The sequence below is a fragment of the Epinephelus fuscoguttatus genome, linkage group LG18, assembly GCF_011397635.1.
Source record: "Epinephelus fuscoguttatus linkage group LG18, E.fuscoguttatus.final_Chr_v1".
Taxonomy (NCBI): domain Eukaryota; kingdom Metazoa; phylum Chordata; class Actinopteri; order Perciformes; family Serranidae; genus Epinephelus; species Epinephelus fuscoguttatus.
In genome coordinates, this window is record NC_064769.1 from 13,401,854 (window position 1) to 13,426,776 (window position 24,923).

At 40.2% G+C, this 24,923-nt stretch overlaps 2 protein-coding genes across 2 annotated transcripts in view; both read right to left on the minus strand.

The window, feature by feature from the left end:
• Positions 1-2,695: 2,695 nt before the first annotated feature.
• Positions 2,696-13,456, minus strand: kcmf1 (potassium channel modulatory factor 1). Its single transcript, XM_049604652.1, has 7 exons — positions 13,266-13,456; positions 11,244-11,411; positions 10,928-11,067; positions 7,901-8,002; positions 7,594-7,777; positions 5,937-6,231; positions 2,696-3,442 (listed from the first exon to the last, which is right to left on the minus strand). The coding sequence occupies exons 1-7, from the start codon at positions 13,279-13,281 to the stop codon at positions 3,178-3,180; spliced, it is 1,170 nt and encodes a 389-aa protein (XP_049460609.1). The 5' UTR covers positions 13,282-13,456; the 3' UTR covers positions 2,696-3,177.
• A 2,029-nt stretch (positions 13,457-15,485) lies between these two features.
• itga1 (integrin, alpha 1) overlaps positions 15,486-24,923 on the minus strand; it is a 59,353-nt gene continuing 49,915 nt past the window's right edge. The window contains exons 18-30 of the mRNA XM_049604339.1: positions 24,122-24,232; positions 21,344-21,420; positions 20,918-21,044; positions 20,752-20,829; positions 20,566-20,642; positions 20,380-20,469; positions 19,463-19,565; positions 19,189-19,305; positions 19,005-19,103; positions 18,717-18,821; positions 18,520-18,615; positions 18,302-18,415; positions 15,486-16,910 (exon numbers count right to left, since the gene is read on the minus strand). Of these exons, the coding sequence (XP_049460296.1) occupies positions 16,854-16,910; positions 18,302-18,415; positions 18,520-18,615; positions 18,717-18,821; positions 19,005-19,103; positions 19,189-19,305; positions 19,463-19,565; positions 20,380-20,469; positions 20,566-20,642; positions 20,752-20,829; positions 20,918-21,044; positions 21,344-21,420; positions 24,122-24,232 (1,251 nt within the window). The 3' untranslated portion in view covers positions 15,486-16,853. The remainder of the gene's footprint in view (positions 16,911-18,301; positions 18,416-18,519; positions 18,616-18,716; positions 18,822-19,004; positions 19,104-19,188; positions 19,306-19,462; positions 19,566-20,379; positions 20,470-20,565; positions 20,643-20,751; positions 20,830-20,917; positions 21,045-21,343; positions 21,421-24,121; positions 24,233-24,923) is intronic.

The following is a 24,923-nucleotide window of genomic DNA, read 5'->3' on the forward strand; positions in this document are numbered from 1 at the left end:
ATATCTCCGACACTTGACAACTCACACCAAAACAATCTAGACTGATAAAAAGCACTACAGGTAAGATGAAAAATATGTATTTTTAATTTTTAGGTGAACTGTCCCTTTAAGCTTGTTAATGACACTGCATTGTTAAAGATAAAAGCAGTGGTTCCAAACCTTTTTTGCTTCTGACCACTTCTATTAGAACTGTCTGGTGGGACTCGCTGTCATGTTTCAGTAGTCTCTAAATTGTTAGCAGTTCCACCAAAGAGACATTTCAGCTCTAAACTTATTAATTTAATTTCATTAACTGTTTAAAGCCCAAAGACGTTAAAATATTCAATGATTCATCTGTGATTTACAGTGGAGGGAGAAGTACTCAGATCTTTTACCAAAGTAAAAGTAATAATACCACAGTAAAGTAGTGTTGTAAGTCAAAGACAGGCATCAAAAATTTTACTTAAGTACAAAAGTAATAGCAGCATAATATGCTCAGTGTACCAAAAGTCACCATGCAAAATGGTTCGTGTCAGATAAAGCACAAATTTTATAATTGGATGGTTCACTTTAATATTGAACTTAGTTACTTTGCACCACTTCTGATTTATCTGGTAAACTGTGACCCTGTGGGATTCAATCTGTCATCATTTTCTTTTTCAAGTAACATTTTACTACTGAACTTTTCATGCAGAGTTACGTTACAGTGTTTGATAATCCAGTCAGACGGCTGCTTATTGTAAAACCATCCCAGTCAGCAGCACTCCAAGTTACTGATAGGTTCCTTATAGTTACTGCCCTGATAGCTTGTCATCCCTGGACAATGTGAGCACCACACAGCAGCAGACTGCCTGTCAAGGTGTGATTGACATTGAGTCTGTTTGGCTTGGCTGCTTTAAAAAGACCCAACATGTGTCATGAAAGGTATCTGACGGGCACCATTTGTTTCTAAGAATAACTACAGAGGAGTGGAGGAGTGACGAGGACAGCTGCCCTCACACACACACGCACACACACACGAACAGTGGCAACAGCTAGTTAACTGTATATCGTGCTTGTGTGTGTATGTATATTTACAATATTGTGACAGTTGCCACCCATGAAGTTTATAGACTGAAAAATGAAGCCACATGGTGTGTGACCTACCTTGGGGTGTTGCAGTTCTTAATGGTACTCCAGTCAGGCTGGTGGACAGTTGTTGGGCCAGTCCATCAGGGGCGTCTTCCTCAACAGATTTATCTCACGCCTGTCATGAGGGGTCACCTACTGACACTCTAAGGGAAGCTTCAGTGTCTGTCCCAAGAACAAAATATATAATGCATAATAAAACCACCCTTTTGTCTCTCATTTCATTAACACAAATCTACTAACAGAAAAAATCTGAACACTTCTCAAATGAGCACATTTTGTTACTGCTATTCTGTTTCGATGTTACTGACTTATGGTCTGATTTTATACTTTATGTTGTATGTAAAACTGGTCTCTCAGAACATCCAAGCATAACACTTTACTTTAACCCCTCAACTTAGCATTTATAACCTGTAGTAAACTATATTAAATGATTTATAATATACTATAATGCTCCACTTATTGGTGCCCACAGGAGGAAATAACAGCTGTTGACAAGTACATTAATAAGCAAATGTTTCTATACTTTTAAATGCTAAAAAGGAGGGTTAAAGTAATGTGTTAGAGGCTGAAGAGTTGCAAATGTTCCTCACTCTTCAAGCACATTTGTGAGGATTGAGTTTATATACCAACAGATTCAAATCGTGCCGGCTAAACACAAACATCTGTGGAGTCAAAACAACAACACAAGGTGCAAAAGGTGTGATGCTCTCTTTGTTTCATCAAAAGCTGTGCGCAGTTTATATTTATTGTATTCTAAATTTACATTTTTAAAAAAAATGTCTGCCCATGTCTTAGAACCATTATGAAAGTTAACGCACAAATTCAATATACATCTCATTGTATTTTACATAGAGGGTAAAAGGAAAGGCATGAAGGTGGCATGATTCATATCAAGGCTCAAAAGAATCAGAAAAAACAAAACATGAATAAATAGAAAGTGCTAACCTTAGCGAAAATAAGAATGCCTTCTCTTTAAAAAAAAAAACAAAAAAACAAAAAACAAAACTGCAGTGTGGAAAGTCTCAAGCTCCTGTTACCCAGCAAAGAAATTCATACAAGCCGTCTAAAGCGTGTGGTCGGACACTGGGCCTGTACACAAGCAGAGTGGATGCCAGAAACTAGTGTGAAGGAGCGATGGACATACTGTAGTTGGGCGTCTTTCACTTATCTCTAAATTATAATGCATACTGTGCCTAAACAGCTTATCACTAAACATAAACATCTAGGAAAAAAAACAGAGGCGGGCTCTCTTTTCTTCTGCTCCTAGTATTCATCTGACGACAGTCGTCATAGAGAAAAGGCGTCCTGGAGCTGAGACACACACATCGCAGCGTTTCTTCAGAAGCTACGTCAGAATCCAAATTGTTTTCTCTTCATTCAAAGAAAACCTAACAAAATATACTGTTAGAGTTTAATTTCTGCATGTCAGTTTTGTAAACTACTCGATTTCCAATACTTATCCATATTTGACATAACCATTTAAAAACAGTTAAAAGCTTTGGGATATATTTTTTTTTAAAAAGTTTTAATGACAAGGTCATTAAAAGTCATGCACGCTGCAAATAACTGCATGCAGTAGTTATGGTAACCCATCCAAGCACTTTTTATTTATTAATAGTCATAAACACACACAGCAGCTTCATCAGAGGAGCCTACGCCCTCTTGACTTTTGAATGTGGAGTATTTATACGGAGAGCCATTTGCATGTCACAGGAAGCAAAGGTCTGCCACAGCTGCCTGTAACATTTACCTGATAAAGAAAAGAAACGTTATGTGGATTGATTATCAACTTCATATATATTTTATATATATATTTATATATTTCTCTTCTCTCGCTCGCTCACTCAGTTGCTATTGCGCACTCGCACATTTATCCCACTTGCTCTCGTTTATTTTTGTTTACAATGTAACAAAAATGGTGACAGGCCTGAAATTACAATCACCAAAAACAAACTCAGAAAATAGAGGAGGGAGAAAGGAGGGTGAGGCCAGGGAGGACTGCTGCTGTTTGCTGCCCATCACTGACAGTTGCAGCAGAGAGGACACAGTCTGCTTGATGCTCGGACATCAAAGAGGAGGCGGCGGAGGCTCCTTGCCCGTAGAGCTGCTCTCTCGAAGCTGGAGGTTCTCCAACGCCACATCTAAAGGCATGATATCCACGCAGCCCATGGCTCCGAAGTCGGCGAAGTCTCGACGCTCGTCCTCGTCGGAGGAGGAGCTCTCTTCGTGCATCAGTGTGGACAGGAGCAGCTCCTGGACGAACAGGCTGCGGTCTGCGCGCTCTCCTTCTAGAAACTGCCGCTCTGCTTCAGACATCTTAGGTTCATTCAACCTGGAGAAAATAAACACAACAGTTAAAGGAGCTATATGTAAGAAATCTAAAGCAAATAGTCGTAAAATCCTCCTAATATGTCACAGAGACTAAGGAATAATGTTCATATAACATACTGATCTCACCGACAACAATAGTACAGCCAGAATATTCGCATTTAAAAAAAATTTTTTACGGTCCGCAAATCATGTTTATGTTTTGAATTTGTGTTTTGGCCTGTTGCGCCACCCACTGCCGTCTACCAGTCACGCAGTCAGTAGAGTCTCAGCATCAGTTACAGTTACGACTGAGCTACAATGGCTGACGGTGCGACTAAACCCAAACGCCCTCGTTATGATTCCCAAAAATGCCAAGACAAAACTTGAGGCAAAGCGAGGGTCTATATAGGAGATGCTTTTGAACGGTGGAGAAGGTTGAAAGCGGAGAAGAATTTGAAATCAGATGTCAATGTGACTACTCTTTTCCTTGACAGGGAAGCTTTAGCCAAAGTTGGCTAATTAGCATCATAGCTAGACGGGGATGGACATTTCGAATACTTTCAACTGTTATTTATTTTCGATCATACATTGTAGCCCATGTGCAGGTGGGTCATCGATCCGACTGATTTTTTTTTAGAAACAAACGTTAGCAGCACGGCAAGCAGCCGGCTTCTCCTCAGCTGTATCCCGGCAGCAGCATTAGCAGCAGAGAAGCCGGACTTGCTTGAACGGTCCGCTAGAAAACCGAAGATCAAGGACGCAGCAGTTTCCACCAGATGCGTGTTGGTTGCGTCTTCTCTCCGGCACGGCAGCGGAGCCGATAGGATTCAATTCTAGTCTGTGTGTGTGTTTCCACCAGCTGTGGCTGTGCTGTGTCCCAGCTCCGTCTCAGCTGTGGCACTCCAGAGCCCTCCGCAACAGATATGCAGGACTTCTATTTTTGCTGGTGTTAGAACACTGGACGCCGGAGCACAACGTAGCAATTCAGCACAGAGCAGCAACCTCGAATCTGTAGGGGAGGGGGGGCGGACACGACTCGCGGCAGTATTTTGAATTTGAGTGCAGTAACCATTTTGGCCACATTCTCACATACAGCGCCTTTAAATACAAACAGGTCACACAGTTCAAGTTAAACTGTTCTCTATCCTAAATACAACTGAAACAACAGACAGGAAGCATAAGCGGGTCAATTTCCTGTGTTAAGCTGTGACACTGAGGAGGACGAGCTTAACTTCAGAGTCAAGAGAAACTGCTCATTGTGTTGACAGTGATCACTAACAGGATTAACTGCTGGCACATAGACCTCCAATGATTAATCCATCAGTTGTGAACTATAAGACATCATCCAGTCTGAAAGAAATTAATTGGTTTGTGTAATTTTTTTATGAAAAAGTAAAAATTTTCTGATTCCAGCTTCTTAAATGTGAATATATTCTGGGTCCTTTGTTCCTACATGACAGTAAACTAAACATATTCGGGCTCTGGACAAAACAAGACATTTGAACAGGGGTCCTTAATAGAATGAAACTTATGGAGAGAACAAAGGAACAGCTAATAATATTGTAAAGAACTATGAATGTCTTCCAAGCTCTCACATTGGTTTCTACTTTTTGGCCTTCTGTAACTTGGAGATTGAATTTAACCACAGAAAAACTTCTGTATGTTGTATATTTGCACCTAAAGATGTGCTCAAGTGTCTGAAATTGTGTTAAAAAATCATCTTAAGAGGAAAAGACTATTTCTATTCTTCATTTTTCTCATTGTCAACAAATTGTCCAAAAAAAAAAAAAAAAAAAGAGCAAAATCATTGTCAGTAAGGACAGACACTCTATTTCTTCTGCCATACCAACACCCAGGGCTTCCTATAACTACAGCTGTCAGTTAAGGTACAAGGAGATCTGTGTGGTTGCGTTTGTGTTTAGAGTGACCAATCATAAGATGTCCAGGGCCTCCCTTGGTTTCCCCCTCAAATTGTAAAAAGCAAGGTTGATTTAGATGAGTACGACTCAACTCTGAAAGCAGAGTGAAACCGTGAGAGTGTATATGTCATACAGCGCTCGCAAAGCAAACACTCTCTGGCACGTAATGGCTGCTCTGTGTGCTTGTTGCTTAGCTGTATACATGCAGGTATCATGATTTGTTCCTCGCTCGCAGCTGCCTGTACAATTCTCAGTTGTGAAATTATCGCGTGAGACTTAAATCAAGCAAGTAACAGCAAATAACTGCTTGTGTGAACTAATGTAATTTGCTCATGAGCATGTTTCATCACGCTCGCAATATATGGCATAAATCTGATGCCATACTCCACTTCAGTGATACAGTATGCAGTTTGTTTTCAGATAATTCATCACATTTATTTTTAAGCTGCCTGATGAGACAACTGCATGAGGCATTTCACTTGTCTGAGCCCTGACTATTTCTGACAACTAATGATAGAAGAGCGCAGCTATACTAGCAAAACAACCATGTAATATCAAAATACCAAAGAACAAGAAAGAACAACTGGCCACACTCACCGTGCTAATAGAAACTGGGAGCTGTGGGACGAGGATGAGGGGTTGTTTTCACCCACGGTGGCAGTGTTGGCAGTTGCTGTGCTGGGTGGAGGGATGGCGGTACCGGTGTTGCCTGGGTTGTTGCTGCGTCGTGTCGCGTGGCGACCCGTCTCCACTTGCTGTCGTGCTGCCTGAGCCTGCTGCCGCTCCAACTGCAGTTGCATCTGGAGCTGCTGGAGCTGTGAGGCCGAAGGCCCTGACGAGTTTATTTGTCCCCCTGTCGCACGTCGCACACCTGACAGCTGAGACAACAACTCTGCAGGAGATACAACAAAGAACAGGCATCACTGTTTGCAATCTCTAAATAAATCATGATTTCAAAAGACAAGTAAATATCTGTAAGAAGATATGAAGGACAGAAAAAAGGCCAGCAAATGACCAATGTGATTTTACAAAAACCTGCTAGGACTATGACCAGGCATCATAGTTTCGAAAGTTAAGGCAAGAAAACATCAGAGACCATAAAACGTAGATTACTTGAAATATTCCTGACTGTTTGCTGGACTTTGTTTGACAGAGACTGTCTTAACCCAGTAAATTTTGGTTTAAAGGGTGCTCCGGTTACGATTTTGGGGCCGATTACTGAACACTGGAAGCAGTTATCAGTCGATATCAATCACGGGATCTATTTGAAGCCCTCTGTTTATTATGTAACATTATTTATTTCTCTAACTATTCTTAACAACCTCGTACACTAAGTCTTAAAGTTAAGAGGGGAGGAAAAAGTACCATGACTTGACAACTGTGGATTTATTGGGCAGTAAACATGAGCAACATATTCCACTCTCTCTCTTCAAAGACATAATTTGCACCAAGGCAGCCTACGCTTGGTTACTGGGAGCAGCTCAGAGCTAAAGAAATATGTTTTTCCTGTGGAATAAGATAAAATTTTTTGTTCAAAAAATGTGACTACAAGTTAAATGTGCACAACACACCAACGTAGAACAATAAATTATACTGACACAACTAGTGTTAATTTTGTTAAGTCTTAATTATGTCAAATGTCCTGGTTAGTATTTATCATTTCTAGTCAACCTCATCCTGTTTTTTTTTACTGATTTTTTTGTGGACTACAAATCTGGGCATTTTAGTCATTTTGCAATCAAAGAAAATCTTAAATATTTTAGTATAGTTTTAGTCTATGAAAATCTAGTTTAGCCAAAACCAAAGAGCAATAATTTTGTCCTTGAAGGCCACCATAAAATATGTCCAAAAAGGCAATTTGTTTTTGGCAAAAGTTATACTTGTTGGTTAGCTGAGGGAAAAATAGCCATTTTGGATAATACTGAGCTTTTTGACGTACCAGTAAGTATAAACTTTGTACTATTGTTAACTTGTTCACACTTGATCATCCTTCTAAAACAACACCACAAAAACTTAATGTATGGCAAATAATACTCATGAGAGATCATATAAGGTTAATAAAAAAAACACAAGTGGTCAAAAAAGTTTGTGTTGACCTGTAGATTGGAAATGGATGTTTATCGGTCATAAAATACAAAGGTTTGATGGTATGTGATAAGTTTTTACCAACAGAGGGTACCAGTAAATAATACAACTCTACTTAAGGGTGAGGAGTATAACCTGCAGAGTACACCTGTATAAGCTTGCTTCTCACCTGCAATTGGGTCCATTGCTTCTCTATTACTGGGGGTGTAAGTGGAGCTCTGTGATGAGGAGGATGAAAGTCCCCCCGTGGAGCCGCTAGTAAAGTGCATATTTGTCCGTCGTGCTCTGGCACCTCCCAGTCCTCGTCCAGGGTGGAACATCCTGCGTACATGTCGAACACTGCTGGACTCATCGTAAACAAGGATTGTTAAGGGTCAATACAGTAATGTCACACAAAGTATAGTATTAGTATTTATTTAAAACATATGAAAACATCTTTATGTAGACACTAGTGTGTGGTGACACAGGAAGGATATTAAATCTCTTGGCGCTCTGTGTTCAAGTGTGAGGTGAGCTGTAAAGTCATCTGTGACATGGTTGGGATCCCCTCCTGGCAAGGCAGCACATATTGGACAAATCTGAAATGAGAGAGTAAGAGGGGTTTCTGTTTGAGATATTTTTTCCAAAAACAAAATGTCGTGTCCACCACCCAACAATGAAACAAAATGAAAGTACTAAGCAACACTGTTACTATCTTTTTAGAGTGCAGTTTTACTCTGTTCAAATGTTGCAGCATCGTAACCAGTGGCACATCTGAGAGCAGCCATTGTACATACTTAAAGTTCAAACTGCAGGGCTGTTTAAATAATAACCAATGAAATTAGTTAAAAAAGTAATCTGCTCACGATGAACAATAAAAACAAGGATCAAAACCGATGCAACAGAACAATCTTTTTGCCATCTTTTATATTTCACAAATTCCTTGTCAAAAACTGGTGCCCACAATACCCACAATGCAACAGTTCAGTCAGAGATTCAAGATAATGTAGTTACGAGCAGAGATGAGGAGTAGGTCCACCCCCAGATATTTTTTGTTTTCAAATTTGCAGTCCTCGGCCCCAAGCGCCGCTGACTCTGGTGACATCACTTGAGGACAATCAACTTTACATGACTCCCTCTGGAAGCCCAAAAAACTGTATACAGCTTTTTTCCCTTATGTACAGTTGGTCTCCCAAAGAACTGTAAACAGACTTTGATGTGCAAAATTAGTGGAGTTCCCCTTTAAGACTAAATGGGTGGCCATGAGTAAACGCTCAATGTACCAATGTGAAATTCAGATTAAACATGGAACAATGACGACATGTTTATCAGCTGAGCAATTTTGACTGAAGAATGCCTTAAAGAAATACTTCACCCACAAAATGTCCATTTGTATATTGATCAGTCAAGCTGTGTTACCTTGAATGATGAGGAAAACTGTTTTTCTCACATGCATCCATGGAAAATGGAAAATTTTGATTGGGGATAAAGTTTAACAACATAAAAACTATATCAAAATGTCTGTTTAAAAACTCTCATACAACTCGTGCAGTATAATCCAAGTCTCATTTCTGCAGTCATTTGCTCAGTACTCAACAAAATTTTTTGCTAAAACGTTACTATTTAAAACTGAACTGAAAGTGACACTCTGCTATGCTCTCTTCAAGGCCAGGCTCCAACATCAAGGCTTCTCAGCATCCGACAAAAGCAACATGCAGCAATGGTTGGCCCTTGTCACCAGTAGTTCTTTGATGTCAGTTTGCTTGGGGTTTAAGATTGATCATTTAACTCATTAGTTGATCGCCTGAAAATGAATCTGCAAAAATTTTAGTAGTTAGCTAAACACCAATTTCCGAACAAGATGCCAAACTTTATCTAGCTCCAGCATTTCTTTGTCATATACAACAGTAAACTGAATACCGTTGGGTTCTGGACTGTTGGACAAATAAAACACGCCATCTGAAAACATCACTGTGGACTGTTGGAAATTATAACAGTAATTTTTCATTGTTTCCTGACATTGAGAAAATAAGCAGCAGATAAATCTGTAACTGAAGTAATTATTAGTTGCAGCCCTAAATCAAACACACGGGAAAGAAAGGTGTAGAAGCAGCACTGCTGTGTCGTCTGCACACACACTGCAGATCATAAAACTAAATTCATACAGAAAATTTCACCGTAAAAATGAGTCCATTACAGCTGTATTGGAGCACGTATTGTACGAAACAGTGTCTACTGTGCATCAAATTCTCACATATAACCCCAGCAAATGACACCCTGTGCCATATACGTATACAGACATAGCAACAGGTTACAGAAAAAAATCCTCTTTAACTGTTGTCTGATTTCTGTTGGCACCATGTTATGTTCTGGTTCATCTGTGAAAACTATTTAAAAGACAAGAATAGCACTGTCCTACATTTTCCTTATTGACAATGACCGAATATCTTATTCCACTGCCCACTGATGTCTAAAAACTATTATAATCACATCAATGAGGCACACTGTTGTACTGGCTGACTTGCATCTTCATTATGATAAATATGGTCACTGTGCTTTATTTTGAGCCAATCCCACATACACCATACTGCTGCTGTAAATACTCATTAGCGCACCAAATGTGCACAAATTAATCCACAGCTAAAAATAGCCCCAAACAAATGCACAATTTACTCTTGTTTGAGCAACATTTTCTAAAAACTACAGTCGCCAGCTGTTTCAGGAAATTACTTAGCTGTTCAAAAAAGTCAAACGATATACTATTTATGAGCAGATTTAAAATATTTAATGCTCGTTAGGAACGAATGGGCTTCGGGTTCAGTACACAGACAGGGCTGGCAAGTTGTGTAACACTGAGAGATGGAATAATTGTTGATTTTGGTCATTTTGTGGACTCACAGACAGTATAGAATGGTGGCGACATTATCCATCAAAACCCCTCACTTAACGCAATGACACTCTCTGCTGTGGTATCTGCAACAAAATCCAACAAAACAATCCTCAGGGGAACTCTCCACAGCACAGTGACCTGGCTTCAATTGGTGCAGGTGGTCAGCTGGAGCACAGATACTACTAGTTGGCTTTAGCTGTGGACTGCAAGGCTCTCTTTTCTCCCCCGTCACTGCTGGTAGGGCTGCCGTTGTTCGCAAGACCAACCAGGTAGATGTCAGCACTGTCAGCAGCTGTCTGACCCTCTGCCTCGCCTTTGCTCAGTTTACTCAGCAGTGGACAACACTCATAAAAATCCTGCTCTGACAACAAGTAATCCATAAATGTCTTCTGCTTGTACTTTCTTGGAAGTCATTTTAGCTGACAGAAGTGCAGAGCTGGACAGCAACAGCACAGTCTAATGACTACGATATAAAGTACGTCAGTGGATGGCAGATATAAACTAGGCTGCTGGAGCTGCTTACAGCCACATAGACAACATTTGAAACAATTGAGATATTATTGATGACAAATTCACAAAATGACTGAACCCGTAACCTTGTGCCACGCTCCCTTAATATGTGTTGTGTACTCACCACCTCTGTGGAAGTCTCTGCATGCTCTGAGGTGACATGCTCCTGAAGGGACGTCTCCGTGAAGCCCATCTTGCCACAGTAAGGACATGTGAATGACTGGGGTTGCTCTACTGAAAAGGTGTCTCCTCCATAATACAAGTCTGCAAAAACACAGTACACAGAGCAATCATTATTATTTGCCAATCAATAATTTAATTATTAATATCATGGCGAATGATTTGTGATGACACAGTATGCTACAGTGAAGGAGTAAAATAATCATGGCATGATGAATTTGTTGTATGCTCAGCCACTTGGCTTTCAAACAGGTCCTTACCATAGTCTACCCTGGTTAATATACACTGCATGGGGTGCTCTGTGGTGTGTCTTGTTGTTGTGGCTCCGCTCTCGTAGCACGATGCACACAGGTCGTAGTCGTAGCAAATTAAACACTTGAACCGTCGTCCTCTAAAGTTCCCTTTTAAACATGCATCACAGCTCACACCTGCAAAAAGAGAATAGAGGAGTGTAAAAATCAAATATGTGGACCTCACAATAAAGTTACAAATTCCTTATAAGTCTGTCTGAAGGACTGACTGTGAGAAAGCAATGTCTATCTGCAGGCCAGTCTCACTTACACGAGCATGTGTTTTGGAGTGGCACCAACCCACAAGTGCCAGTAATGAAGAACTCTGGCATTCCAGTGAGCTTTACATGAAAGGTCTCAAAGACACAGCTCAGAGGGCATACCACAAACACATTCATTACAGTGTTTGTTACTCATTTATAGCACTGTCCACACATTGTCAGGTAGCATATTGCTTTTTTATTTATCTAGCTCTAGGCTACATGGACAAAATTTGACAAGAGAAAGAGAACGCAAACTGGAGCCAACCAAGGCAGCAGACATATTGTCAGCTGTTTCTATATTCTGCAAATAGCTTATTACTATTCACAAGCCATCATATCAAATATAATGGCATCTCTATGCTTGTCCACTCTCGAAAAAGTGATTGCAGTGAAGAAACATTCAAACACTGGCTCACTACTCTGCAAACACAACCAGTTATTTTCTATGAGACATCATAGTTATTACTGCACACAATATTCCAACTCTTGCCTCGCTAACATTTCCTTTGAAGAGAAAAGATGCCTTATTTGGCAAACATTAGATAGCAGGTATGCAAGTATTGTGGGAATTTCCTTTGTTGAGACTGATCTGACATCTTGCAACAAAAAGCTTCACAGTACAAAGAAAAAACCTCATTTATTAACCAAACCCAGGCCTGAACAAACTGATCATCTGCCAATATGCAGATATCAGCTGTACGTGTTGATAAAAGGTTAGTCGCACCACACAAAGTTTGACAGAGATACTAGGACCACCTGAGTGGTATAAAAACTGTGCCCCTTCTTCCACTTATACAAGTATTTCTGACTGCCTGGGAGACCTCTGTCATCATCTGAAAGGCTAGCCTGCCCACTAAGGACAATTAAACATATATATCAATATTTGTTGTCCTACTTTAAACGACTTAAAACTGGTTACCCAGGCATTAGTCTTGGTCTCTTGAGGCTATCTTACTGCATAGTGCTCATGTTAGTATTGTACACCACCTTAGCAACTTCTGAGGTGATTAAACAGGATAACCTGGCTGGCCTGCTACAACTAACATTGTCTGGATAGTGAAGTGAGCCGATTTTACACTCCCATCTGGTTTGCAGTTAAACATACTGTAACTTAACCCTAGCTAGCTAGTAGCCTGCCAGATAGCTAACTTAGTGTTTGGTTTATGGTCTGAGGCCTCAGACTTTCTTCTTGATGACAGTGCATTCGCTAACAACAGTAGGTTATGTGACCAGACGGGACAGTATGGCGCTAACATTACAGCTACGGGCTCTTAAATTAACACGTAACCCAAAATAAAAGCAAAAAATTATAACAGACATAATGTTACGTATACTATACAACTAATGAGGCTGTAGGAGCCGGTATAAGCAACGTTAAGTCGCAGCCACACCACCGACTTCAAATGTTAGCATACATTAGCCTGCTCGCTAGCCCAGCTAATGTAAGGTAACGCAGTACCTAGCAACGGCTAGCTGCTAAGCTCCGCAATGTTGCCGTATCATTGCGAACATGTTATGGGAAGTAACAACCTTTTTCTTCAAATTAGAATATATAAGAGATGTGTGTGCGCCAGAGCTGCTGACAGCAGACGTGTGTTGAGACAAGCCTGAAAACAAGCCGCGAAAAGCGGCTGACTTGAATAAGCACTTAGCAAAGCTAGCCGAGGAGCTAGCTACTCAGGTAATGTAGCCACCAACCAAGGCGCTGTGGACCTGTTTATCAACTCACCCTCATGTCGGGACATCCTACAAACAGCGGCACAGCCCCTCCTCGGGCTCCCCAGCGCGGTTAACGGGGAACGATACAGTATTTTAGGTGATAAACTGAAAAAAGCCTTCACTCTCGCCTCTTTTTCGAGCAAGATGGATCCGCCAGCAGCTTACAGTTTGTTCTGCTTCCCCTCCCAGAGTGTCACTTATCGCTAGATGTTGCGGATGAACACTGGGGGGCGCTCTGCTACATGAAATCACCCGGACAGAGGCGTCAAGTTGGGTTTCATGCAAACATCCTCAGCCAGAGGTGGAGGAAGTGTTAGGATCTTTTACTTACATAAAAGCAGCAATAAGACAATTTGTCAGGGTTAGAAAAGGGAAAGTATAAAGAAAAAACACCATAACAAAAAATATAATAGAAACCTGTACTCTCTTCCTGTGTACAAATGCTTCACATAAAATAATGATAAATTAACCCTAGAGTGTTGCACAGTGCCATTTTTTCTCATTGACCTTTCAGCAAAATGTACATTCAAAAGTAAAAGTACTCATTATATAGTGCACTATCAGTGTTATTACATATTATTGGTTTATTTTCAATGATGCATTAATGCAGTGTACGTAGCATTTTAATGTTGTAGCTGCTGGAGGTACACTGTATATATTATTCATAAAATGGCAGCTTAGTCAATACTGTATTATGTTCTCAGCTGATGTTTTATACAAGGGTGTAGGTTTTGTTTCAGCACTGAAACAAGTAAGTTTGACAGTCCTCTGCCAGGAATGTAATGTTCTTCATTCTGGTGAATCATTGTGCACTGATTTGTGTCTTTTCTGCTTTAATTCATGGTGTATATGTCTTTAACTTTGTCAAAATGCACTTTTGGGGAATGTGTCCATTGCATCCACCCAAAATCAATGCCCATGGTTTTGTATGTAAACTCTTAATCTTAAAAGTAACTACAGCTGTCAAATAAATGTACAGGGGAGTTAAAAGTACAATATTTCTCTCTAAAATGAAGTAGAGGTGACGGATAAAGAAGGATAAAATAGTAATATTTAAGTCAAGTACAAAGACTTCAAAATCCTGAAATTTGTACAAAATTTTTTTCTTCATAAATGATTATCAAAACTGTAAATTAATAATACTTTTCTGTCAATCAACTAATCTATTAATATCTTTATTGTTTCAGCAAGAATACTCAGTGTTGGCTAATGTATATCAAGAGAAAAATATTTATATCAGTTACTCTTCTCATGTAACAATGAATGTGAGGAGTGAGAGATGCATAGGCAATAGGTATTTACATTTAAATGACATAACTAAAAGCAGCTCCTGTAACATTTTGATAAAATCAGTTTTATATTATATATAAAAAAGAAGAACTGATGATCAAGTATTTCTTTGTAAAAAGTCTTTATTTTTGTACATAAGATTCAGTTAATTCTGTGCTGATGAGGACGCATACAGTCTGACAAACCAGTGCATTACAATGAAGACTTCACAGCAGTGTAGAAGGCTGGGGTGGAGCTCACGACTCTCACCTTGCACTTTACTCTTCCTCAGACGTCAACAGAGGTGCAAAATCTGAGAAAACAATCCCAGACCACCTCAGGTGAACAAAGTGAGACTCGTGACTCCACCCTTGTGCATAAGCCTGATGTAGCCATATAACAGTTCTGTACATACAATTTATTACATGTGCTTCATGTCAACAGTGGAGAGTGAGAGCTAAGGAGTGTTTCAGTATGAAAAAGCTGCCTCCTCTTCTTCTTCTTCTTCTTCTTCTTCTTCTTCCAGTCGTCCCTCAGCTTTATTGTATATCAGTGAGGGGGAAAGTTGAGGAAGAGACAGAAACCCAGTCTCCCCAATATAGAATATGATCTCTTTTAACACATTGTGTAGCTGTGCAACTTCTGGACACAACACAGAAAACCTAAAGAATAACTTTGTAAGGTATGGGGTGATATGGGGTGATACTGAGCCCTAAAGCTTTGTGTACATGTGCGTCTACACTACAAACCACCTACCAGTGAATACCATTTCCTTAATGGCAATTGCTGGTGAATGGTGACATATATTTCCACACTTCCATTTTGCAAATTGAAAAGGCTGAAATCAAAATATGCTACAGTTGTGTCTTGTCTCAATAATGTGAAAGCCTCAAAACACAGTCATTCAGGCTTGAAACATCACGTTCAATCAAATAAAAACCAAAGTAGTGGATACAAACCCTCATCTTCGTGTACATTTTCAGTACAGAATAATTATACTTTCAGTTTTTCATCAAAATATAACAATATTTACATATTTGCATCAGCGTCGAAAATTGTGAGATAGGCCAGATAATTTTCTTACACATCAAATGTTAATGTCATCATTCATGATAGCACCTGAGCAAAGTCATCTTCTCTGACCAATGATCACAAAAAAACAACAACGGATAACATCTCTTAAATTACATGAATTATAGCAAACACAATTATGTACATTTTTAAGCTTTACATTTTTGAGCATTTACGTATATTTACAGTACAATCAAAGTTTTGGATTTAAGAGGCGCATCTCTGTATCTCTCAGTAACCATGGTGACACTAATTACAAACATTTTACGTCGGAGTCAGGAGAAGATTTTTTTTTTTTTAATTGTTAACTAAGATTATAAGTGTAAAAAAATAAAAATATACAGCCTGCACTTTGTTTAAAACTAATCGTGTGTTCAGGTCAGTGTGTTAAGCCAACATTTTGAAGTTAAGGATGTGCCACGTTATACTGTTAAAACTCAGAAAAAATACCAAATAAAAAGCTATAAAATGCTAAAAAGGTACAGTGTCTCATTAAAATAATCAAGCACATAAGCTGTAAAACAAGAGTCTAAGCTGTCAGACAGGCTGCTCCAACACACGTAAAGTTCACATATTGTACGTCTCAGAAGTGGTGGACCTTTGGACATTGTTGCTGTAATGGCATAGGAAGTATGTGAGGTGGCTTAGGCGACGTTTGATCTTCATACAGAAAAACCTGAGTACTTTTTTCCTCTAAAGCTGGAGTGCAGCTATTGTAGCTCTTGTGATTTTGTAAAACTGCCACATGTAACACAGATATATGCTACTTAGCCAGCAGATGCCTGGTAAATGATGTCTTTTTCCTTCCTGGTTCCTCTTCTTGAACTGCTTGACCTGACTTGATGTACATTGTATATCTGCAAGAAAGAAGCTGATCCAGAACAAATGCTATTTGCAAACACTTCAAACACAGTGAGTGCCAAGGACTAAATATGATTAAAAGAAAGCGTCTGTTTAAGCACTCTCTGTGGATGAGTCCATCTGAATAGCCCCAGCGTTGTAACCTTGTGTTCAAAGCATTAAAGGACAAAGGTTGGGTAGTATTTGCAAACAGTATTTGACCCAGGCCTGCACAAGAAGCAGTGAATGTGTTTTCCAGGTCGTTTCTGTGTCGTAGCCCCGAGGTGTCTGTGGGTCTTTTGGCGTCTCCTCCGTCTGTCCGACTGTCTGTTTAAAAGTATGCCTGTCACTTTGTGCGACCTGATGGCTCTGGAAGCAGTCAGTCACAGAGCTGCTTGCTGCTGGGTATTTTAATACCTCAGTCCATCATGTCCTCCTTTGAGTAGTCCCTGGATTTTCTCTTGAAGAAGCCCATCTGGAAGAGCAGAAAGCTCAGTTACAAAACAGTTACTCTGTACGGATGTGAATCTGAACTGTCTATAGTTAAGGATAGATAATTATTATTTATTATTAAAGTTTCCCTTTGTTGCTGAGTAACTACAGGGAAGAAGATCAATACTATTCTGATTTTTTTGGCTTAGTTGAGCACAAAACTACAGATTTTCAAAATGATTTTTTAACTTAGTTTTTGTCTAGATTAACAAACAAAAGTAATGTGTAAATTAGTGATCTTAAGAAGTGCTGATAGGTAGATTTTTTTCATGTTTGGACATAGCCAGGCTACCTGTTACCCTCTGTTTCCAGTCTTTATGCTAAGCTAAACTTCTCCTGGTTAGCTTTATATTAAAGGGACAGTTCACTCTAAAAATCAAAAATGCATATTTTTCCTCTTACCTGTAGCTCTGTTTATAAATCTAGATTGTTTTGGTGTGAGTTGCTGAGTGTTGGAGATATCGGCCGTAGAGATGTCTGCCTTCTCTCCAATATAACTGAACTAGATGGCACTCAGCTTATGGTGCTCAAAGCACCAGAAAAATACAGCAATGTCTCTTTCCAGAAATCATGACCTGGTTACTCAAGATAATCCACAGACCTTGTTTTGAGCAGCTTCATGTCAGAACTCTTTTCTTTCTACTAAACTACACCCACCAACCATATCACAGCACAGGAGGAAGTGTGCATATACTCATGGAGGAGAGACTCATGCTATTGACAGGGTGAGGTGTAAACATTAATGGCGTCCTCCTTGGCTGAGCTGTAACATTAGCTAGCTTAGTGGTGCTCGGTGAGCTAGCAGTAGATGCATGAGTCCCAAACCTCTTGTCTATGAGTAGATGCACACTCCCTTCTGCATGGTGATACAGCTGGCAGGAGTAGTTCGGTAGGAAGAAAATAGTTCCTACATGAAACTGCTCACAACAAGGTGTGTGGACTATCTTGAGTAACCCGGTCATGATTTCTGGAAAAACACATTGCTGTTGCATTTTTTGGTGCTTTGAGCACCACAAGCTGAGTGCCATCTAGTTCCATTATATAACAGAGACAGCAGACATCTCTATGGCCGATATCTCCATCACTCCAGCTCACAGCAAAACAATCTAGACTGATAAACAGCACTACAGGTAAGAGAAGAAATATGTATTTTTGACTTTGGGGTGGACTGTCCCTTTAAACATACAGACATGACAGTGTTAGTCTTAGATAAAAGTCTTCTAATTTATCTTTCAGCAAGAAAGCAAATGACTTTACTTCCCGCAATGTTGATCTACTCTTTTAAAGTCATGACATATTTATATTCTATTGGCAAGATATTACAAGGTATTAGAAGATTTGAAACACTGCAGTCTGACTAGGGAAATAAATTACCTTCCAGAGGGCGAAGATGACAAGTGCTAAGATCAGCAGCCCTATCAGGATGCTGATGATGATGATCCAAATGGGGATTCCTCCTAACGTCTCTTTAGACACCTGGATCTTCACCTGATTGACACACACATGCAGAGAGTAAATGTACACATGCTTGCAAACACACACAAGCATACAATGACAACACAAGCACACAATACAAAAACTTTATGACTTACGCTTCTGGTCCTGTCACTGCTGCTCAGCTGAAACAGGTCTGTGTTTCTGATCCCCAGCGTGGCATTTACCAGCATGTACAGAGTGGTAAACTCACCCTGTAAGATAAGTCTCCTTTAAATGTGTATCTATCAGTCCGACAGCTGTTAGTCGTGCTGCCTCACAGTTCTTCACTTTGACAAACCAAACAACAACATACCTTGATGAACGTAGGTTTCCACACTCTGAATGTAACGTTGACCTGACTGACTGCAGCCTCGGGGATGGAGCAGGTAAAGGATGCACAGTAGAGGTTTCCACAGTTCTGTGGAGCAAATCAAACACACACAGTAAGACAGAGGCATACACACTTACACAGAGGTGTTTAATACAGGTGGCTCAGAAAAGTTGGTCTTATTGCCTCATGTCACTGCGAACCGTGCCTTAAAAACACTCCTCACATCAGCAGTCTTCAGAAAATAAACCCACAAAAAGACTCATCACTCACCAGCAAGAAGACACTGAGAGTTTCTTTCTTTGGATTGGGATGTACAACTATCGGGTTAATATTAAGAGGGTTGATCCAACGTTCTGCATCACATTTCACCTGGAGAGGACGGAGAGGCAGATGTGAAGGTGGGTGTGTCTGTTTAGATACACTTTCATGTCTGCATGTGTGTGTGTGTGCATACCTGTGGGCTGGTGGTGACTTTTGTCAGGTACAGTAAGTTGTTCTGCCGAGGCGACAGGTGAGGATACATCACTGTAAGGTCAAGGGGTGGAGTCACTATATTACCTGACTTCTCCACCTGAACAGATGTGAGATGAAGAGGTAGAGTGAAAAAGAGAAGAGATCTCCATGTTACTACGACACTGTACCGTATCTGGTATACCAAACAAGCAACGTCTGCATTCAGCTGTACAGTCTGTGTTCATAGTAACACATCACAGGATGATGTCTGTTACCGTGTAGCTGATGTTGACCTCCTCTCCAATTATCTTGGTGTCATTGAATGCACTGGCATACTGTTCACCCTCTTTTACAACAATGTGTTCATCCACAGGGCGCCTGGAAGATGCATAAAAAAAACAAAAAAACATTTATTTTCTGTTCTCAGTCAGAACTTTAGATACAGACAGATACTTGATGGATGAATTGAAGTGAAAGGGGAAATCACTGAACAACAGCAAAACTATGTCACAACATCCGTTAACAAAGTGTCACAAAACTTGTGCAGTATAATTCGAATCTCGTTATCCAGTTGTATGCTCAGTACTTCCCATACAGACAGCCTTCTCTGACAGGGAACTGAACTAAAAGTGAAACTTATCAATGCTCTCTTCAAAGCCAGACTACCGATTGGTAGTTTGTTTGTGTTAATGTGTGACTTTGGTGAATCTGAACTAACTGAAAACAACACTGATGAAAGCAGCAAGAGTGTGAACTAAAACAGTAAAGTTGTCAGCTGTAAAACCAAAACAATAAGCTGAAAGACGCTAAAACGCTCAGTAACGTTGAGGGGAACTGCAGAGTTACATATAATTGTTATTAGATCATTCTTCAGCTATGGTCAGTAATTTTTTACACAGTAACACATATTTAAGAAAATGCACTGATACAATATTTTCAGTAAAATACCTGTCAAATACAGGTGTAACTAATTACATTAATAATGTCTGAATTAATACATGAATATCATATGGAAGTCATTAATGTTATTAGAAACACCTGTTCTTTTCCTCAAAGTTAAAGCGTTCACCACAAAAAGGACTATACCAACCAGACCAACACTGTGGCAGAACAGCAGTATACATGATCGGTGAGAAATGCACAATAATTATAACCAACTTGTTGGTTCAGTAGTATCTCCACAGCTACTCACACTGAGAATATGAGTCCAGCTTCATACTTCACAGGGATGGAGATTAGCACGCTGTTGTCATGCAGGGTTGACTCCAGCTCTTCACTGTCACTGTGGGATATTTAAAAACAAAATTATACAATTCCAAACAGAAACAGAATAATTTCTTTAAGACAAACAAAAAAATTGAAACACTGATTCTCTCACCTTGTAGCTGTCACGTTGATCTGAATAACCTCCTGGACATGGTTGGGATTTACCTGAAATTTCACTTTGAAATCTTCCTGTGGATATTAGATCACATCACATCTGTAATTAGTAGTTGTAATGATAAAAATATATATTGTACAGGTTGTATGTAGCCTGATGAATGTAATGTATGCTGAAACTAACCTCTACATTGCTTCCCAAGAAGGGGTATCCAACAGCACACTCCACTTTTGTGTTATTCAGGGTGCATGCCATCTCTGGCTGTAAAGTAAAACAAACATCATCACACATAGTGCTTCAGTCTATACACACTAAAGTGATGCAGACAGATTATTACCAGAAATCTTACCTCTACTTTAACATAATTGATGTTCGGTGTGAAGCTGAGGGCAACTTTAGTGTTGTATGCATTGTCTTTGCTGTTTCTGATGTTGATGTTCACGTCAAGCTTGTCTTTGTTTGTTTTGATCACCATTCTGAAGGAGTGAATTAAAAACAGTCAGCATGTGTGGTTGTGATGCACACGTCTCCCCACAAGGGTGCAGTCATGCACCAGAGGGGGTTTGCTGCTAATAAAGTCTAATAACCATATTATTGTTAATACCTGTGCTGTGAGACATTATAACTAAGATACAGTTCATGATATATGACTTCAGTATACAACAACTGCATAACAACAGGAGGAGCACTTCAGTGACCATTAGCTCTTTCACTGTATTTAAAACAGACTTGAAAAATGTGAACACATCCTCCTCCATGACCCTAATCAACTTACTGTGTGACACTTGGCTCTGCTTTGAGAGAGAGGTCAGCAATGCACTTCTCATCACTTCCACAGTCAACTAAGGGAATCTACAAGAGAGAGGCGAACATTTTCAAGAAGTGAAATCTTACAGTCATCCAACAGGCAAATATGTGTTTTGATTATTGTTACTTAATTTGGATGTTTGAGCTTCACTGTGCTGAATGATGTAAGTGCAGAGTCTGACACTAGAGAGATGTTTTCACATTAATCTGCTAAAGAAGGAAAGTTTCTCTGTGATGACCTTAAATCAGAGTTTAAGATGATTCATACGTACAAGCCCAATTTTCTGATATCACGACCAGCTTGGAGGCCAATCATGGGCCAAAATGTTGCTTACAATTTACTCCAAACCACGTTATCTGATAAAGGACCTCTCAGTAAAGTAGGAACATCCTGTGTAACATCCTATTCATTTTAAACTTTTAAAATGAACAATATGTCAAAGCCAAGATTGATGCCTGGCTTGGTCTCACTGTAACACTTACTGTAAAACTTTTTCTCACATGCCTCCCTGGTGATTGCAGAAATCAAAAACAGATAAAATCATCATGAATTGATGTAAAAGGGCGGCACGTTCAACAAGAGAAAAACTATATGAAAACACCTGTTAACAAACTCTGCCACAAGTCACACAGTATAATCCAAGTCTCATTTATCCTGTCGTACGCTCAGCACTTACCAAACATGTGCATTTTTGCTAAAACCTTACCATTAAAAACATGCACAAGCAGAGTTTAAACAAACACACTTGCCCAGCTGCACTACTTGTATTGAAGTGTTTTAAATAATAAGGTTTTTTATCACAAATGCAAATGTTTGGGAAGTACTTAATGCACGACTAAATAAACGACACTTGGATTATACTGCATGAGTTGTGTGAGAGTTTGTAAACAGATGCTTTGATGTAGTTTCATTCATCTAACCGCTTCATCCTCTTGAGGGTCGCGGGGGGGCTGGAGCCTATCCCAGCTGACATCGGGCGAGAGGCAGGGTACACCCTGGACAGGTCGCCAGACTATCACAGGGCTGACACATAGAGACAAACAACCATTCACGCTCACATTCACACCTATGGACAATTTAGAGTTACCAATTAACCTAGTCCCCAATCTGCATGTCTTTGGACTGTGGGAGGAAGCCGGAGTGCCCGGAGAGAACCCACGCTGACATGGGGAGAACATGCAAACTCCGCACAGAAGGGCTCCCACGCCCGGGATCGAACCGGCAACCCTCTTGCTGTGAGGCGAGAGTGCTAACCACCACACCACCGTGCCGCCCTGATATAGTTTTCTGTTGTTAAATGTGGACCCTTTTCACTTCAATTAATCAGGAATTTTCTTGTTTTCTTTATTCTTCATTTACCATGGAGTGATCCAAGAAAAACAACATTTTCTTCTCAAAGTCAATGTAACACAGGGTGAGAAACTGATATACAAATGATCAATTTGTGGGTGACGGTTATAAACTGAGAGGCGTTAATTTAACTGAATGGTTAGTTTGGAGGCTGCAGTTTCTGGTGCTGTTAAACTGTATTCTGTATACTGACAGCTGTTTCTATCATTTTGTCCATCCCATTTATATCATTGAGCATAGGCTATAGTCTCAGCTCCCAGAGTTATTTAGGTTAAATGATTTGAATCCCCATAAATGTGACATACTTAAAACGAAATGATAATAAAACATATTAGAAGATAAAATAGATTTTAGATTTTTCAATGAGGGAGAACCATTAGACTTTATTTTGTGATAAAACAACGCAAAGTATCTTTATATGCATTTATACTATTTCTTAAATATTGGAACAACAATACGTCTTCAGAAGCCCCTCTGAAGAAAGGAGCAGAGGAATGAGAGTCAGGTCTGCTACTGTTGCTGCATATTTGTTTGTACCACTGACTTAAAACGATGCTCTCAGATGACCTTCATTTCCTTTGCCTTTTCCCCCAGAGTGTTTGAGGTTTGTGGGTCACAGTCATATTTGTTCTCATTCTCAAAGCTTTCCCACTGTACCGTTCAGATCAACAGTGTCCACTCTCCCAAGAAAGGAAGAGGGACTGGAATATCATATGCAGCACAATGTCAAAAGAAAAACTTCCGTTTGATGACTTCCTCTTTCTGTGCGTGTCCCGTCTCCTCCTTTCAATAACAATAACAGGAGACGTCCTTATAACGCTTCCTCGCATGTGCAAGTAAGGCCTACGTTGCTGCTATGACATTATCTGACACTGAGGAAGTGTCAGGCTCATAAACACATCACATATGGTCCTGTGTTTAGAAATGAGGGTGGTGCTGTCACTTGTGTGTGCTTCACACACTCAGGCTTTAATTGCATTCTTTGTTGCGTGTTTAAGCTGAATTCTCATGTAATATTTTCTCTCTTTATCTCTCATCACTCATTGCAACAGTTATCTGGAGACCCTCTTGTTAGAACAACTATGAACGTGGGAGCGTGGGAAGACCATCCTGACTGTTGGTGTTGAAACACTAATGCAGTCTTGAGGAAGCACTGAAGGACGGCATTCAGCTGTTGCAGATGCTAATGTAGTGTAACAGCAGCAACTTTGGAGCCAGACAAGAACACCCCACTTCTCGCTCTTGGATTATAAAGGCAGACAGATGGAGGATGTTTGAGACGAGTTTCAAATCCTTCCTGTCTGTGAGTCTAAATCTTCTGCTTACTGTTATTTGGCAGTTCACACTTTAAGTGCTGAGAGAGACACTTATAAGTGATATGAAATAATGTCTTACTGTCTTATTGATGGATCTGGGAAGGCTTTCATCCAGGACGGGGCCTTTGTCCTCATCAGCTTTTTCAAATTCCAAAGACACCATGAGGGGGTCACGGAAGTCCAGCCGGGCCTGCAGAGGAAAAGGGGACAGGTGGAGCCAACAGAGAGGGGTGAGGGGAAGAAAGTTAGGTATTAAAAGTTGAAAGAAGGTAAAGAGGCTATAAGTGAAGAAGCCCTTAAAGACCCTTCACACCCATGGCCCACCCATACAGGTGTTTTCACCTATCTGGCTGATTAGACCTCAACTCAGTGCTATGTCAGCAGGTACAGACCATGCTTGATTGACGGCTCCCTGACTCTCTTGTTAGCGTTGCATCCTATTTGGTCTAAGTCCTATCATTCAGACAGAACTTTCACTTCAGTCTCTGTGTTGTACTCTAGATTTGGAGATATGCAGAAGTGCAGAAGTGTCGACAAACCAACAAAATGGCTGTAAAGCCTCCATAGCTGGAAAAATCATCAGATTGATGTTGCACCTAGGGCTGCACCAATCCGACTTTTCAGTTCCGATATCAGTACCTGGGCTTTGGTTGGCAACGGAGCACCAATCCGATACCAGTGCTTAATTGTTAGGTTGTATGCCTCACTGTGTGGAAGTGACTTGGATCATTCTTTTCTCTGTTGGGCAACATCCATTCTTGGAACCCATCAGCTGTATTCGGCGTCTGACTTCTGGCAGACGGCAATACAGCCTCTGAGGGCAGACCCCCGATTTTTTTGGCATTCCGGTTTGATTTGGGCGGAGGAGGCAAACTTCCATT

Coding starts and splice junctions, on each gene's coding strand:
- kcmf1 (XM_049604652.1), bottom strand. Junction 8,003..10,927: donor CAGAGACTTCCACAGAGGTG/GTGAGTACACAA, acceptor CTCTCATTTCAG/ATTTGTCCAATATGTGCTGC. Junction 6,232..7,593: donor AGCAATGGACCCAATTGCAG/GTGAGAAGCAAG, acceptor TATCTCCTGCAG/AGTTGTTGTCTCAGCTGTCA.